This window comes from Gambusia affinis, linkage group LG10 (assembly GCF_019740435.1).
Source record: "Gambusia affinis linkage group LG10, SWU_Gaff_1.0, whole genome shotgun sequence".
Taxonomy (NCBI): Eukaryota; Metazoa; Chordata; class Actinopteri; order Cyprinodontiformes; family Poeciliidae; genus Gambusia; species Gambusia affinis.
In genome coordinates this window covers 91,760-109,267 of record NC_057877.1, presented here as the reverse complement: position 1 = coordinate 109,267, position 17,508 = coordinate 91,760, and the positions used below count along the sequence as shown (strand labels likewise).

General features: G+C 38.6%; 2 protein-coding genes across 8 annotated transcripts in view; both read right to left on the bottom strand.

Moving 5' to 3' along the window:
- Nucleotides 1–1,914, bottom strand: part of szt2 (SZT2 subunit of KICSTOR complex) — a 139,594-nt gene extending 137,680 nt beyond the window's left edge. For 6 of the 7 annotated variants that reach the window (XM_044130331.1, XM_044130338.1, XM_044130335.1 and 3 more), the window contains exon 1: nucleotides 1,597–1,730. In XM_044130331.1, the coding sequence (XP_043986266.1) occupies nucleotides 1,597–1,620 (24 nt within the window). In that variant the 5' untranslated portion in view covers nucleotides 1,621–1,730. Of the gene's footprint in view, nucleotides 1–1,596 lie in introns of all 7 variants that reach the window. The other variant, XM_044130336.1, reaches the window with a different exon arrangement.
- Nucleotides 1,915–3,368: 1,454 nt separating this feature from the next.
- ddx10 (DEAD (Asp-Glu-Ala-Asp) box polypeptide 10) lies at nucleotides 3,369–7,034 on the bottom strand. Its single transcript, XM_044130330.1, has 2 exons — nucleotides 5,515–7,034; nucleotides 3,369–4,560 (listed from the first exon to the last, which is right to left on the bottom strand). The coding sequence occupies exons 1-2, from the start codon at nucleotides 6,862–6,864 to the stop codon at nucleotides 3,478–3,480; spliced, it is 2,433 nt and encodes an 810-aa protein (XP_043986265.1). The 5' UTR covers nucleotides 6,865–7,034; the 3' UTR covers nucleotides 3,369–3,477.
- Nucleotides 7,035–17,508: the final 10,474 nt, after the last annotated feature.

The window sequence follows — 17,508 nt, the reverse complement described above, 5'->3', positions numbered from 1 at the left end:
CTGCACCAATAACTACTGAAGGAAACAATATGAAAACTTCGGAGAAAGATACAAGTGCAACTTCCTTCTTCACAAAATGTTTTAAAAAATGATGTAGCTTCAGTGTTTAGCAGTAGTAGGCTTTTTTTCTTTATTTTTGTCAAAAGACTACAGCAATTTCTCCCTCTAGAGATAGACTCTTATATTTGTTTAGGTTGTGAAGAATGCCCTGCACTACAGTTTGCTTCCTGATTTTGGAGACGTCTCTGGTCTGCTTGGGTCTGCACCAGAGTTCATTCATCCGAACTGAGACCTAGGTTTTTAGGCAGACCCGGGTCAATTTTTTTGGTTCAAATCAGAGTTCAACTGCACATTCACACCTTCCCAAACGAACAGGACATTCCAGACAAACGACCAAGAGTTCGATTAAAGCGTACTAAACAGGGTTGGTGTGAATGCACCCTTAAATAGTTTTGTTCAGTCAGTGTCCCACAAACCGCTTTTAGCTACACATCCTGATAATAGCCTTCAACTATAAATCACATGCACTTACATCATCCAGTCACATTTGAAGAAAGAGTGGCTGAACAGGTCTGCGGGTAAGAAAGATTTATAACGGCAGCCTGCGCTGCTTTCTAGGGACTGAGCAGCCATGTTGAATTTTCTAAATCTAACTTCAACTTAGGCCTGTCGCAATAGACAATAAATCAATTAATCGCAAGATAAATGAAAATTACCAACCTCATTTCAATTTATCAGCTTTATTGTTTCTTCCTGTCATTTTCTCTTTTTCTATTAATGACCTGGATGAATAAAGGCTCAACTCCGGTGCTCTCCATTGACCCTCCCTTCCTCATTTCTTCTCTATCTAACTCTAATCATTATTAAAGAGTAATATAGTATACAGACTTCATAATCTGCACTCTTTTGGTTGAATGTAGTTTTTATTTCCACTTTGATTTATTTCTAATTTTTTTTCAAGTACAGTTTTTGCTAACAAAGACTGAGAATCCATTTTATTGCCAAAAATAAAATGTATTTATTTTTGGCAGGATGTGCTTGCATTATTAAGTCATTACCATCACATCAGTTTAAAATTATCTTCAAACAATATTATCGTTAATTGCAAAAAACTTTTTGAGACAATTAATTGCTCAGCAAAATTTGTTATTGTGAAAGTCCTACTTCCACTTTCCTTAAAGAGGCACTACAATGTAAAATCGAGTGTTAGGAGATTTATGTCATGTTATAATGTTATTTCCCCACCAAAAACATTCCTAGAGTGTTTCATGCACATAAGAGAAATCCTTTAATCTCTCATGCAAACAATTTGGCTTTGTAAAACGATTGGTGGGACTGAGTGCCACCTTTGAGACAAAGCTCCTCCTTGCAGTTTCCAAGTTTCTGAGCTTCCATCTCACAAAGCAGCCCCTCCCCATGACTGCCCCACTCAACTCCTTCAGACTAGCTACTGCAATTAGCAAACATCTGGTGGAATCGTGCATCTCCTGAGCTCATTATACAAGATACTTCTCAGTGTAACACTGATAAAACATTTCTTCAAGTTCTGGGAAAATGGACCTCGTTTTTCCAAATGAAGTCAGTTACGAATGTTACCTCATTGTCCTTTCTCTCTGCCATGTTTGGTAGTACATGTAGACATCAATGACGTCCCAAATCCAGTCAAGATCAATTAGTCCAAACACTTGTGTATCTGCTGTGTCTCAGTGTCAGAGCTTACTCACAATTGGCATCGTGTCCTCGAATATGACTTCCGGCTGTGGGGTTCAAAATAAAACGTAGTGGTCATTAAAGGTAGTCAATGCCTTGAGTTAACGCCCTCTGAATGCAATGAAAATTCAGATTTTGACCTATAATCCCATTACAGTATAACTTTGTTATAATCGAACTAAAATGGACCCCTGAAATCTAACATGTCATATCGTCTGTGCGTTTAGTATTTTTGTTTTGAAATGCAACGTTCGCCACTCTACCCGAATAACATGTGATCCGGAAGTGTGGCTGGCTTTTTTTTCCGGTAGAAACAATTATGAAAAGAAAAACAAGACGAGGAAACGAAAGGTGACGCATTACAAGTGAAGCGCGCAGCCCGTCAAATAAACGATGGAATCTGATTTAAAAATCTAACTTTTTTTATTATAGAATATTTAAGCATTTACAAAGAATAACGACTTACTCACCACAAGTCTTTAACAAAAATAAAATGTAAAAAGATTAGCAGGAGAAACTGCAACAGTCTACATACGAGCTGGCACATACACTCTGCACATACAAATAAAATGTACTTACTTTGTTGTCTTGAAGTATTCAGATTCAAATGTAATACCTTTACAACCTTGTGACTTTGCTATAACACTGTCACCATATGCATTTTAAACGCAAGGGTAAGCCTATCTTCTGTGCTTGAAGTTTTATTTTAAGAAATAGTTTTTCTGCTTATTTCAAGCCCATTGCTGTTAGCTAGAAAAACAGCTGAAAACGGATTTGTTCTCCAAGGGTCTTCTATGTTTGTTCTTAGACGATGTGTGATGTAGTCTTGTAATTTATGGTATACTTTGACCCTGTGAAAAGTGCTTTGTAAATTTAGCTTAGATTTATTTTCACAGAAAGTGGAGACTGTATATCTGAGCAGATTCCACAAATGCAAAGCAGTTCAGTTGATCTGACAGTTTAGTTAATCTGAGATAAGGCAAATAAACACACAAGTTGGAATTTGTAATTTCCCATTTTTTAAGCAGATTTAACCTCTGCTGTTCTTCCCAGTGATGAAAAGAAGCAGTGTCTTTTGATCAATGGTAGTTATCCAGGCATAAACTGGAGCTCTGTACCCTAAAGTTCTAGTTTATCATTCCCTCCTAAACTTGGAGAAAAAGTTAAACTAAACTTGAACAATCAACATATGAAGTCATCTCTGCTACAGGCCAGAGTAACATAGCCAACAAGGTAGATTGGTGTGACTATATAACTTGAAAACTTCTCATCTAAAAACAGGCACACTCTGGTAGTTTCTTGTCTACTGTCCAGAAACTATGAGCAGAGGTGGAAAAATTACATTGAAGATATTTAATCACAAACTCAGTAGTTATGACTCTGAGTAAATATTTAGATTTATTGATTTTAAACAACAAAACCAGCACTCAACAACAACCAGCAATAAAAACTAGTCAGGAATCACGAATAAATGAAAAAACCAGGAATATTGGACCTGATATGTTATTACATGGCATATATGAGAAAAAAATGTATAAGCCTAATCTGTAGGCGACCTTTTCGTGACCCAGGCATTTATCAGACAAACTTGAAAGCCTGATGATCTGTAGTTTGAACAGCTTAACCAAAGGTCTGACTAACAGAAATAGAAACAGACATCGAATCTGGCCATTTTATTTGATACTTTCAGACAATATTTAAAACCAGAACAGAATTCAGTCAGTGTGTTTTCAATCAGTTTGAATTTCAGTCCCTGGTAATCAGTCTCTACTTTGGTCCACGCAGCAGATGTAAAACCAGCTCCTCATCTTCAGCCAGTGAAAGGCCAGTGTCCAGGCCAGTATGCTCATCATTCAGCTGCTTTCCTTTCTTTCTTGTCACTGCTAAAGGCTCCTCGTTGCAGCTGTGTTCTTGTTTAGCACTACCCTCCTCCTCTTCTTCTGATGAGTGCAACTGATCGGGGTCTGGCAAGATGCTGGAGTCAAACTCGCCCCCGCTGTGACAGGCCAAGTATGCTACATTTTCCTCATCAGACATTCGTTGCCGCTTACTTGCCTCCCTCCTGGCCTCTCTGGCCTTGAGCCTCTTATTTCTGTGTTCAGCTTGAACCTTGCGTCTGTACTCTTGCTTGTCAAACTCCTGGTCTTCACGCCTAAGCCTGTCTCTGGCCTTTGCCACATTGATGCCTAAAACATCGTCTTCCTCATCCTCAGCAGTTACCGCTTGCTGCACTGGGGGCCAAAGCTGCACAGCTTCTCCTTCTTCGTTAAAAGTAATTTTGGTATTGATTTGGAAGTTTTTCTTTAGGAGCTTTTTGGTCTTTTTGAACTTTGATTCTTTTCTGGTGTTATTTGGGCCTTGGGAAGTGTCCTCCACACACTCTGGGTGCCCCGACAGCTCAAAGACATCCTTTCTTTTGACAGTCAGCAGTTCTAAGTCCCGAAGATCATCTTCATCTTCACTAATGTCTCCATGAAGTGCTTTTGAGGACTTATCCACATTTTCTTCAGTGTCGTGTTCAACAACTTCACAGGGCACCTTGTTACTCAGCTGAACCTTAAAGCTCTGGAGTTCTTCCTCTTCATCAGGCTGCTCCTCATCCTCATTCTCTGCTTTCTGTGCCTGGGCTTTACTGAGGAAGCGCACCCTAGGGCAAACAGCAAGGCCCAGAGACAGAGCATACTGCCTAATCGGCAGCTGAAAGATGTCAAAGACTTGTTTGTTTTTCATGAGATAGACTGAGCGCAGGTAAGAAACAAAACACCTCTGGGCTCTTTCTTTCTGCTCCATCTCCTGGGCCAGGAAGGCCTCCAGCTTCTGCTGTACACTGTGCACTTTTTCTGGATTCACCTGAAATCAACACACAGATTCAGTCGAGTTGTGGGTATGGACCCAGCTCTAATTCACAGCTTCAAGAAAATGTGAAAAAATGATGCTGTTTTAATTTTAAGTAATTCTTCTGCCTGAATACAGTTTATAAATTATGAAAACACACTGTTAAGGTTGGCAGATCCTTCAGTTTAATGGATCCAAATATAAATGTTTAATATTTTCTGTCAGGTTAAAACAGCTCTACTTAAAACCTAGGAATATTTAGATTGACCAAATTAGGACAGAATTACCTCATATCAAACTCTGCTTCTTACACTTGTAAATGTTCAAAACCTCAGAGTGTCAATGTTGTATTTGGTACCTAACCCAATCAAAGTTTTTAAACCAGACTCAGTTACAGCCTAGCATTATTGTGAAGAAAACATAGGTGACAAAAAAAATGTTGTCAAATGGTTTTTTTAAAATATATATATTGTTTATGTTTGGACTATTTTACGCAGGAACTCTAAAAATCTCAATTTGTCAAATACATCAACAAATTTCACAAAAAATCATGTTGAAATTAAACTATTCCCAAGCTTCCAGGTTTGAATTAAATTAAAACAAAAACAATAAAAAAGGTTTTAATCTTTCGAAATAAATGTTTTACCCTTTAAATATAAATACCCATACAGCCCCAACACATTGCAGAAACTAAACACTTTTTGTTGCTATCAACAAGCTCCTTAGAGAATATGTAACCATTTAACTTATTGGAAATGATATCGTCTCATTCAACTTGGTTTATTTCTAAGCATGGACTCGACTTAGGTCCACACCCTCGATTAGACTTCAGCCATAAATGCTTAGTATGGCTGAAGTCATTTTCATGGAAACCTTTTAGCCAGTTCATGTTGGTACAAGCAAAATATTGATGTTGAATGTAAATTGTGAGCCAGACTATGTCTGGAGTGTGGATGCAGGATGACTCACTTGGATCTGATTGATTGGAACCTTCTTCTCCTGCAGCTGGTCCAGCATGGCTTTCTCTTCAGAGGGGAGCAAGAGCAGCAGAGCCTCTCCACCCTCCTTGTACCGAGCTGTGCGGCCTACCCTGTGGATGTAGGTGTCTGCGTCCTCTGGGCAGTCAAACTGCAGCACCCAATTGACAGCAGGGAAGTCCAGGCCTCTCGCAGCAATATCTGTGGCAAATAGGACAGCACTCTGCTTCTTGACAAAATTGTTGTAGACCTCCACCCTCTTCATTTGCTGCTGCTTGCCATGCAGCGCCAGGATGGTAATCCCAGGTCTTAGACGACAGAAAGCTCGAAACAGATACTGAACTTCTTTGCAGCAGGCAAAGAACACAATAATCTTCTTCTTCAGGTGGCTTCTAATAAAGGAATAGAGCATGTTCACTTTGTGGTGCAACTCACACACCACGAAACTCTGCTCCAAGGTGGCCGGCGTGCTGAACTTGGCTTTCTCATGAACCCACACAAACTCTGGATCCTTGAGACTAAGACGGGCCAGATCTTTCACACTCCTGGTCTGTGTGGCGGAAAACAAAAGGGTCTGTCGTGACTTGGGCAGGTTATCCAGTATGGCATTGAGCGTGTCTGCAAAGCCCATGTCGAGGATGCGGTCCGCCTCGTCGAGGACAAGCATGTGCAAGCTGCTAGCATGGAAGGAGGCTGTCTCGTCCATGTGTTGCAGCAGCCGCCCCGGGGTGCATATCACAATGTTGGTGCGGGATATCCGCTCTGACTCGCTCTTAAGGTCCTTACCCCCGATAACGAGCCCTGCGGAAAACTCGTGATTTTTGCCTACTTTGCGGAGGACTTCGAAGGTTTGATAGGCGAGTTCTCTGGTTGGTGATATGATGAGGACACCGAGACCGTCCATTGAGCTCCACTGCTGACGATAAAGACATTCAAGCACCGGAACGAGGAAGGCTAAAGTTTTTCCGGAACCAGTCTTCGCAGCACCAAGGACATCTCTGCCACGCAGAGCGAAGCCGATCGTCTGTCTCTGGATTTCTGTGGGCTGGCGATACTGAGCCTCCTGTAGACCCAACAGGGTCTTCTTCGAGATCGGAAAGTCCGAAAACCTACAAACGTCCGTCGTGTTGATGTCACCATATCTATTCACCAGACTTTCGATGTACTCCCTTTCTAGTTGCCACTCGGGTTTTTTCTTCTGTATTCTCCGTTGTTTCACACGGTTTCTTCCCTTCATGTACTTGTTCTTCCACTTCTCAAAGCATTTTACTGGGTCGGCGCTCCCTCTTATCTGAGCGGTTTTTGGTTTCTTTCTTCTGGAACTCTTGTTTTTTTCTTTCATCGTTCAAAGTAAGCACAATGCTACACTGATTCTAGACTCCACACACTCAGCGTGACGCACATGGACAGTGTCGCGTACTGCTGACGTAATTATCTCGCGACGTAGTAAAACATTTCTTCTTGTTGTTTTATGACGGTTGGCAAGCAGCTTACTGATGTGCATTACCGCCATCTACTGGAATGAAGTGTGGATCCGGATGCTACATATATTTTTCCCATAAAAAATAAATGATAAAAATAAAATAAACAAATCATCAATTCCATCAATTTCATTTTCTTAATGTAATTTATTAAAGAACAAAAATATTCAGAATTAGGATTTTTGTCCAAAACATCTTGTATATTTAACTGTAATTTATTTTCCTGTAATCTACACACTAATTCCCGTCTCTCAACAGAATATTTAGAGCAGAACAACAAAACATGTTTTACTGTCTCTTCTTGAAAACAAAAATCACAATTTCGTGTTGGATGTTTTCCCATTTTAAATAATGTACCATTTAACCCTATATGACCAAAACGTAATCTGCATAATGGTGTCCTCTTTTCTATTTCATCCTGTTCTCCTCACTACACCGACTTTTCTTTAAAATCTTTAAAGCCACCTACCAGTTCTAACTTCTTCCGATTGTTTCTGCCATCTTTCCTTAACCTTTTGTTAATAATAGATTTGATTATTATTATTTATAAATAATAAAGCAGTGATTTCTTCTTTACTGAATGGTATCAATATAACAATTTTTTGTAGCTTGTTTTGCATGTTTATATGCCAACTCGTTTCCTTTTATTCCTACATGTGACTGTATGAGAAGGACCTCGCTGCAGCAAACAGAAAGGGGCGGGGACGGACCCTTTCTGTTTGTAAATAGTCCCTTATTTAGAAATGGGACTATTGCATTCCGGAAATGAAAGGGGCGCTATTTTCATAATCACTAGTATAAATACCTTAAAGACGCGGGGACTACTGTTGTTAAGTTGTTGTTGTTTTTTTTTCCAAGAACATTTTTTGTTAGTGGAGACTGAGAATCCATTTTATTTTTGTTTTTGGTTGTTTTGTTAATTTTCCAGTTCCAGTGTTAAGTGTTCTTTTGAAAATAAAGTGTATCTATCTTTGTCAGGAAATCGCATGCATTATTATGTCATTTCCATTAAATCAGTGTAAAAAGGTATTCAAACAATACTATACTCTATCGCAATAGTTTTTTGAGACAATTAATCGTTCAGCAAAATTTGCTATCGTGACAGGCCTATAACCAATACCTTATTTTCTGATGTAATCAAAATGGTCCCAAACTACGAAATCTTTCGTTTGTCTTGAGGCTGTGTAGTTGACATACGGTAAAAGATCAAGAATTATTTTTGGCAAATGCATCCCGCTGACAGATTCGCTTCCTTATAAACACAGTTTGGGGCGTCAGCTTCATTTTGAAACAGTTCCTGTATCGGTTACGTGACATGGTGAAAGCAATACATGCGCCTCCACGGGATTTTGTCTATGGGCTTGACACATGCGCCAACGCATCTGGACCCATCACTACTGTTTTTTCATCGACTGATTTTACAATAGACATTTGTTTTAGTGTATTCGGAGTGCAGTGCTTGGTGTGGCAGACAGTTTTCTTTGAGGTTTGATTTGCCTCCTGAAAAACTAAAATTCTTCAAAAATTCTTTTTCTTGGATTTCTCTTGGCTCTCTGATCCGATCCCTTATATTTTAACTCATCAGCCAGAATTTTACTTTTCCAACAGCTTTAAGTCTGTTTCTGCTGTGCAAGACTGATATATTTTTGCAGAACAAAAAAATAGTGGAAAGTGAGAATTTTGGAGGTGAAGGGTTTAATTATTTTTATTCAGAATCTTGTGAGTGAATCATCTCAAGTATTCCCTGATGTTAGATTTTTTTTTCTTCTTGCTGGCTCTTTTTCAATCAAGTTTATTTGTGTAGCATATATCAGCAACTATGCAGTTTCAAAATGTTTTACATAATAAAAACACATAAATATAAAGTCACAAAATATGGCAAAATCAACCATTGAGAAAACTGGTAACAAACAATACATTTGATGAGTGCTATCATCAAAATCATTAATACACATGAACTATAAAAGTTTCCTTTTATTTTGGCCACTTATGAAGACAAATACTCCTCTGATGCACGATCAAATACAACAACCCACAAAGCAGCACGGCTCCTCATGCATTTATTCTGAAAACCGACAAGCAGTCCCATGACCCATGCAATGCGAGGCATCCGTTGTTGCCAGTCATGTGGTTTTCAGCAAAAAAATGACACAAGCCTCAAAACAGGGTTTCATTAACACGCCCCCTTTGTACTTGGTACACTCCTTGAAGCCTGGCTCCAGAAGGCCCATCACTACTTCACAGGCAACCAACTTCACTTCTCAATGAGGAGCACCTGTGCAGAGCCCAGAACAAAATGCTACATGCTAATCACTAAAAATATTAAATAAATACAATTAAAACTTCTCTGAACTACACTCTTTTAAACGTCTCTTACTATTTTGGCTACCAATATCTCTATCATCTATCAAAATTTTATCCTTACCTCTTCCTCTACCTATCGGAGTCCAGTCATCAAAATCCATGTCATTATCATCATCACCACCCCCATCTACCTTGGTTGTCATCCCAATCCAGTCACACTCCAGTTTATGGCAACTGCCAAAAAGCAGTCAGAGTTTTGCTGTCGGACTGACACTTTTCTCAACAAGAAGTTCTACCAGCTGCCAGGTGCTTGGCGTTGCTAGCCTTCTTAGTAAAACATTTTCTTCTTCTTCTTCTGGGTTTTATTGGCGGTTGGCAACAAACTTTTAATAGCATTACTGCCACTTACTGATATGTAGTTTGGTTCAAGATTGTTTAATTCATACTAAATATTTATACCTATAAACAGGAGCGCAACTACATACTTTCTGAGGTGTATGCAAACATCTCATTGCCCCCCCTTCCTCCTCTATGAAATAAACTTGTACAGCTCATCTTTAATGAAAGTATCAATAATAAATGCACATATATGTTTATAAACTGCTGCCCACAGGGCAATTAAAAAAGAATAAAACAGAAAACAGGACAATATTTCATCATTTAACATATAAATGAGCCAAAGAGCCACTTCTGTTAGCCTGTGTCTAGAACCACCTGTGGGCTGCAGGTCTGAGGCATGTTGTTAGCATGTTTTCTATCATATTTATAACTTGATAGGAAGCCTTATCCAAACTGGCAACCCACATTAATAAAATAGTGAAATAATATTGACCACAAAACACTGTATTTATAAAAGATATCAATGTTTTTTTCTACACAATCCTAACAAACGTTTTTAATGCTGAAAAAATAAACGGTTTCTCTTCACAATATTTATGAATTAATTTATTTGGTTCACGATATATGTTAATCTATTTGTATAATTTGTTCTTTAAATTGCCATTTATATTATTTTTCGGTCTAAGGAAATGATTGAGGACATGAAGAGGGCACACCTAAACCTAACCTCTTTGGAAAGGCTAAGAAGAATGGTTATATTTTATTTTATCTTATTTCTTTACCTCACTTTTCAGACGCAGAGCCTAGCTCAGCTTTAGGTTTCCACTCTGAGCTTCCACTAAATGCAAGATTATTGCTTGTTTCCTATTCTGAAGATCAGAGCTTTGATTGTGGAGTCATTTTTTCATCACATTCTTTTATTTCCTTTTACATTTCTTTATTTTCTAACTCAGTTTTTCTGCTATGGAGCTTGTTTCCACTTGTATTCTCACTTCTGAGCCCCGCAAAGCCCTGGAATTATTCGATCAGATCTGTCAAGAGAGGTGGAGTTTTGATGACTACACTGAGCCCTTTGTGACAACTGAGGATGAAGAATCTGCAACTTCACATCCCAGAAGAACCTCTTCTCTTTCTAGACGATGACGATGCAGAACTGCAGGAGGGTGATGGACTCCCAGCATGGGAAAGGTCTGACCTCGTGGAGGGGGTGTCAAGAAAATCCGAGATCATCCCACTTCCCCAAGCTGGAGATTTTAGTTTAACAGTAAAAATAAATAAAGTTTTCTTTGAAATGAATCACTTAAGTGAAATCTAGACCCAACAGTAGACTTAAAAGTCAATAAAATGAATTTGGTTGTGTGTGTTGTTTTGTCTCCTACAAACTTTGCTTTAATTTTACTTTTTTTCTATTTAATCATAAGAAATCATATTCAAGACAGAGAGAGTCATGAAACAGGAAGAGCAGGTTTCCTGGAAAAAGAGGAAGTAAGTTTCCAGCCTGCAGATTCATAAAAATAGTTCAGACTATTACTTATCTCAAAGCATGAAAGTTTTAAAGAATGAAATCTAAACATTTTGAGTAATTGGATAAGATTCAAAGTAAAATACTTATATTAATATTGGTTTGCTTGTAATAATACTTACACTTACACTTACATTAGTGGGTACTCTTACAAGTAAAACAAGTAACTGTAACTTTGATATTAAATAATAAGAATCATGGATTATTCTTGGTTTCTTTACAGAAAACATTTGTAATAACCCACATTAAGATTATAATAAGAGTAACTGATAAATTATGGTTATCATAACATTATAAATGAATGATAAATCAGAGAAGTAAAAGAAGTTATAAATGTGATTTTTACTCTGAACTTGAAATGGTGTGGAAGGTGTAGCTGCAATTAAAGATCACTGATGTGTTGGAGGTGGATGGAAGGTGAAAGGTTAAGGGGAAAAGGGGAACCAACAGGAGAGCAGAGATGGTCAATGACTTATTTAGAAACAGGTTGTTGAGCAACCTGAGTCATTAGCATAGACATCAGGACACAATGTCTCTAAGACAGTGATGGATATGAGATCATCTGTCCAAGCAGTCAGCCAATGAAATAAGCACAGCAACAGTGCTAGCCAATGCAAATGAACCAAAAGGCTGGATAAACCCTATAAAAGGTGGGTGCAAAAGAGGAACCTTTGGTTGGATCCTCCTGGTAGCTTCGAGTCAAGATCAAGATGGACAAAAAACTCTGCAGCTGAAGAAGAGCCGGGGCCACAGAGCCGAAGACTGTCCTGATCATGGGGACCAACCCGTCTGCCCCGCAACACGTGGCTTCAAATTGCACTTCTCTCATCAGCTGGGTTCAGACCCCAAAGACGAAGATGAAGACCAAGGTAAAGGCAAAGGCAAAGGCAAAGACAAAGAAGAAGAACTGATGTCTTCCTTCCTGCCAGCACCCAGGTCCTGTGTGACCTCACCATCCATGAGGAGAAGAAAGCTCATCAGACCTACAGAGATCCCTGCCTTCGTCGACCAACATCCTCCTCCTGCTGCAACACCTCCTTCATCATCAGGCCAGGTCTGGGGTTCGAAAAGCCAAACTCCGTCCGTCTCTCTCAAAGGTTCCCTTTTTAGTTCTCAGTGTCAGCATTAGGGAAAGATAGACTAGATGATTAATTTTTCTTATTTGATTATTTCTGCTACTGAATTAAGCTGTACTGACCCTTGCAAAATTGCCTTACTAATAAAATATTTAGCATAAAGAAAATCTAAAAGAAGTTGTGGACATTCAAATAATGAGTCACCTTAAAGTTCTTTGATGGTTGTAAAATAGCTCTGATGTTTGATTCTGGAGAGGAAGAGCTGGAAAATGTTTTATTGGTTTATTGGTTGCTGGTGGCCCATATTTAAAACATCATCCTTGGGACTCGCCTGAGTCACTAAAACCAACCTGGTTCAGTAACAAGAGCAAATTGTAATAAAAGAGAAGGAGCGACCGTTAACAGGTGTGCTCTGTGAAACTAGTTGGCTGCAGGCTGCTCAGTCTGGCTAATTCACAGGGGGAAGAAGGGTGGGACACCTGGATGGAGGTCGTCAGAAACCAGGCGAATCGTTTCTCAATGCCAGCTTAAACAGAGTTTACTTCAGTTCTGGACAGGGTAAATCCCAGCAGATTTAGGAAACTCAATTAACCCGTTAGATGGAGAGCTGGTACCACATCTCCCCTCTCAGAAGAGGAAGTAGAGAGTGAGTGAGTAGAGAGAGAAGGAGGGGGGGGGGATGTGGCGCAATAACAGATCGAAAGTACAAACATGTCCACCAGGTTTACCCAGAATGCACTGCAGTTACTTGATTGCTTCTCTGAAGGCTGAGAATGATGTCTTTAAAACTCTGCCTTTTCACTGAGCTTTTTCACTGTAATATTTTTACAATCATTAGAACATTGACTAAAAATTCCAAAGTTTTTTCTTCGATAGATAAACCGAATTGAATGTTTTGTAAGGAAATAAAATCCACATTTATTGTTTTAGAAAACAGAAAGTTTCGAAGTTGATCCCATAAGTGTAATACTTCTTTACATTCATAAAACAAATGTTTAGTTGTTTCCAATTGAGTTGTACAAAAGGCACAATTCAACATTAAACTTAAATCTCTCTCTTAAGAACTCATTTGATGGATATATGTTATTTGTTATTTTAAAATGTAATTCCTTATATTTAGGAGGAACTGGGAATTTGACATAATTTTTCCTAATTTTCACTATGAGTGATTTCTTAAAATTGTGTAAGAGAACTGTGCTTTTTGTTCTTCCTGAGTACATATTATTTATGAAATACTGATTCAAAAATCTGTTGCATTTATTAGTCCTAATGTCCACTTGCTCAATTTGAATCTTATGGAGTCTTGGAATAAAGAAATTAGGTAAATTGTTTTTAACTGACTGAATGAGGACATCAGGGATACTACATAAAACTTTCTTGCACATTGTTAGTGAACAACCAGTCCCATACTTTCCGTTAAATATCACCATTTCCATCCAGTAAATGAGTCATTGACCAGATTTGTTTATTCCACCAATCTTCTAGAAAAATAGATTTTCTACCATATAGAATAGCTCTGTTTTTCCACAGTGGAACATTATGAGGGTTGATGTTGGGTCTATTTTCACTCACAACTTGCAAGGAATCAACCAAGAACACAAGTTACTTTTCTGCAGAAGAGGGAAGAGAAGCCAGACAGAGAACCGCAGTCAAACACTGTCTGGGATCAACTTCGCTGGCTCTCAGTCCTCAGCTACCTTTTATTGAAACAGTGTATAACCTAATCACATGGACATTGTAGCTCTAAACAGCTGCAACATGGTCTAATTGATTACACATCATTTAAATACAAGCTCTTTTCTTTGAGTCTGAGTGTGACTATTGACGTGGCATTGTTTCCTGTGTCTCTCTGTGGATATCATCTCAGCGACTCACAAGCTTCTGGTCACCTCTGTCCCCATGTCCAGGAACAGTTAATAATGTACCACAGAAAGAAAAAGAGCCTAGTAAAAACATGAAAAAGAATAATGATATGAAAACATAACCTTTTAGATAAACTCATTCTCCTAACAGTTGAAGTTGTTTAAACATTAGCTTCCACTGCAGCAAAACCTGTTGATGGAAATTAGAGAGTTATCGGGAGCTTAGATAATTCTAAATCATATTTCAATAACAACTCAATACCTCCAGCTTTTTGAAATACGAACAACAGTACAGCAATCCAAATAAGATCACCATATTTTAAAATGAACTGAAGCCATCTAATTTTTAAAATACCATTCATAATTTCAAAAATGTATTGCCCTGATAACACCTTCCTCATATTTTTTTTAGCAAATGACTTTTTCTGATATAATGGTTTTTGTTTTTGTTCCCTGTGACAGAGACACACAGCTGTTAATATTGGTGTTTAACATGGTAATCATATTAAGAAAGCTATTTCCAAATCCAAAATGTCTTAATGTGTTAACAATAAATTGATGTTCCACAGAAGCATATGCTTTGTGCAAATCTAAAAACAACATAAAATTGTCATCTTTTATCAAGTGACTATAATCAATAAGGTCCAGAACCAGGCGGATGTTGTTATGGATGGATCTGCTTTTTAGAAAGCCAGATTGTGTTTGACTAATTATTTTAGGCAAGCCAGTTTTTAACCTCACTGCCAAAATCTTTGTTAAGATCTTGTAGCCTGTGTTCAATAGCGTGATAGGCCTTAAATTATTTAAGTTTTTCTTATCTTTACCAGGTTTTGGGATTAGTTTAACTATGCCTTGTTTCATAGTTTCCATGAGTTCCTTCCTACTAACACATTCTTCTACAGCCTGAAACAACAAAAGTTTTAAATCCTCCCAGAAATGTTTATAAAGGTTAGCTGTGAGTCCGTCTGGCCCAGGAGCGCGATCAGAAACTATATTTCTTATAGCAATGTCAAATTCAGAGATTCTTGGCTCTTCATCACAGATTTTCTTAAAGTTTTCATCAACAACAGAAACTAGATTACTTATTTTATCAAAAAATGATGAAGTAATTCTCTCTGTATGTGAAGATTTATAAAGATTACTATAGAAATTAAATACTTCTTTTGTTATTCTATTAGTCTCAGAACATTCCACTCCATCAATAATAAGACTATTAATAGAATTATATTCCTGTCTATGTTTTTCTAAGTTACAAAAGAAAGCACTATTTTTTTCTCTTTCTTCGATCCACCTGGCTCTGGACCTTACATAAGCACCTTTTACCTTACTTATGTATAGCTCATCTAATTTAGAATGCAATTTATTTATTGTTTCTTTATCCTTATCAGTCCAACTTAATTTTCTGTAAAGTGACATAAGATCTTTAATCACTATTGTCTCTTCTGTTTTTTTTTTCTGTGTAATTCTTGACCAGATCTTATTGAATACTTGGTAGGCGTAAAATGGTGAGTTGCACTTTTGACAATCTACCAGTTGTCGCTCTGTGGGACACGGGTGCACAGGCCACAGTGATAAATGACAATTGGAGGGCGGATCACTTACCTCACACCACTATAAGGGGGATAGATGAGCTATTGGGATCAGAACCATTAAATGGGCTTGCTGCTAATCAAACAGAAATACCATTTATAGGGTGGATCCCCATAGATTTTAAACTTACTGGGGTTAAAAAGTCTAGCTCTAGCCTCCTAGTGCCTGTGCTCGTCTCAAGTGACCCAAATGTGGCTCAGGACCCTATTATAGGGTACAATGTGATAGAGGAAGTCATCAAAGAGCAGTTGAAGCAACAGGGCAATAAAAACAACGATATTGCTAACATAGTGAGCAGTGCTTTCGACATTGATGTTGGATCTGCAGAGACTGTTATCCAGTTAATACAGACACCCCAGAGCTCTAGAAAGGAGATTCAAGTAAAAACAGGACGGAGTAAAATTATCCTAGGCTCTGGTGAAACTCTAACCATTCGAACTCACATCCAGGCTGACGAGGACACTGTAATGTTGTTTTGTCCTACCCTGAATACCAGCATCCCAAAAGGACTTCATATGCAAGAAGTACTGTTTAAAATGAAAAGAGGCAACTCAGCCATGGTCCCAGTGTCTGTCACCAACACCACAGGTTATAATGTAACTTTAAAATCACGTCTCATTCTGGGCCATATCGAGGCTGTAAAAGCAATATATCCAGCTGCTTTGCAACCAGTAGAGAACCGACAAACTAATAACATGACAAGTGATGTAGATGTTAAAGTTTCATCACCTACCAGCAGTGACCCGAGTGATATTTGGGATCCTCCTGTACAGTTAGATCATTTAACTGGTGAGCAGCAGCTTGCAGTGAAAGCAATGCTCAGAGAGGAGTGTAAAGCTTTTGCCAAAGATGAAAATGATGTTGGTTGTATTCCCAGTCTTCGCATGCACATTACTCTCAAAGATCAGACACCAGTTCAAAAGACCTACATTAGTGTGCCTAAACCACTTCACCAGGAAGTAAAAACCTACCTGCAGGACTTGCTAAATAGAGGCTGGGTTACAAAATCAAAGTCATCCTATTCTTCGCCGATAGTCTGTGTGAGAAAGAAATCAGGCGAGCTCAGACTTTGTGTAGATTATCGAGAACTTAATCGCAAATCAGTACCTGACAGGCATCCTATTCCCAGAATACAAGACATGCTGGACAGCCTTACAGGTAGCTCCTGGTTTACAGTATTGGACCAGGGAAAGGCTTATCACCAGGGATTTTTAGATGAGGACAGTCAGCCACTCACAGCATTTATTACTCCATGGGGTTTATACCAATGGACTAGAATCCCATTTGGACTCAGTTCAGCACCAGCAGAATTTCAGAGAAGCATGGAGGAGTGTTTGTGGGGTTTGCGTGATGATGTTTGCCTACCTTATCTTGATGACAATTTGGTTCACAGTAAATCATTTGAAGACCATGTTGCACATGTAAGAACAGTCTTACAAAGATACCAGAAACATGGGGTTAAACTTACTGCTAAGAAGTGTGAACTTTTCAAGCCAAAGGTCAGGTTTTTGGGTAGGATGGTGTCAAAAGAGGGTCATAGCATGGATCCAGCAGAGATTGCCCCCGTCCTGGCACTCAAAGAAAAACAACCCAGCACAATGGGAGAGGTGAGACAGATACTGGGATTTCTGTCTTATTACAGATCTTATATTCAAGACTTTTCATCCATCGCAAAGCCCTTGTATGAACTGATTGCAACCCCAGCAGACGCTAAAAACTCCCTCCAAGGCTCAAAAAAACAGGAAAGTAGAAAACAGAGGAAAAACAAACTGAGCAGGGGACAGCTGCCCTCATCATTCCCTGTTAAATGGA

What these genes read in the sequence shown, in the direction of transcription:
- ddx10 (XM_044130330.1), bottom strand. Translation starts at nt 6,864, where the DNA reads ATGAAAGAAAAAAACAAGAGTTCCAGAAGAAAGAAACCAAAAACCGCT. An exon ending in TTCCAATCAATCAGATCCAA is followed by an intron (nt 4,561 to 5,514) that starts GTGAGTCATCCT and finishes TGTTGATTTCAG; the next exon opens with GTGAATCCAGAAAAAGTGCA.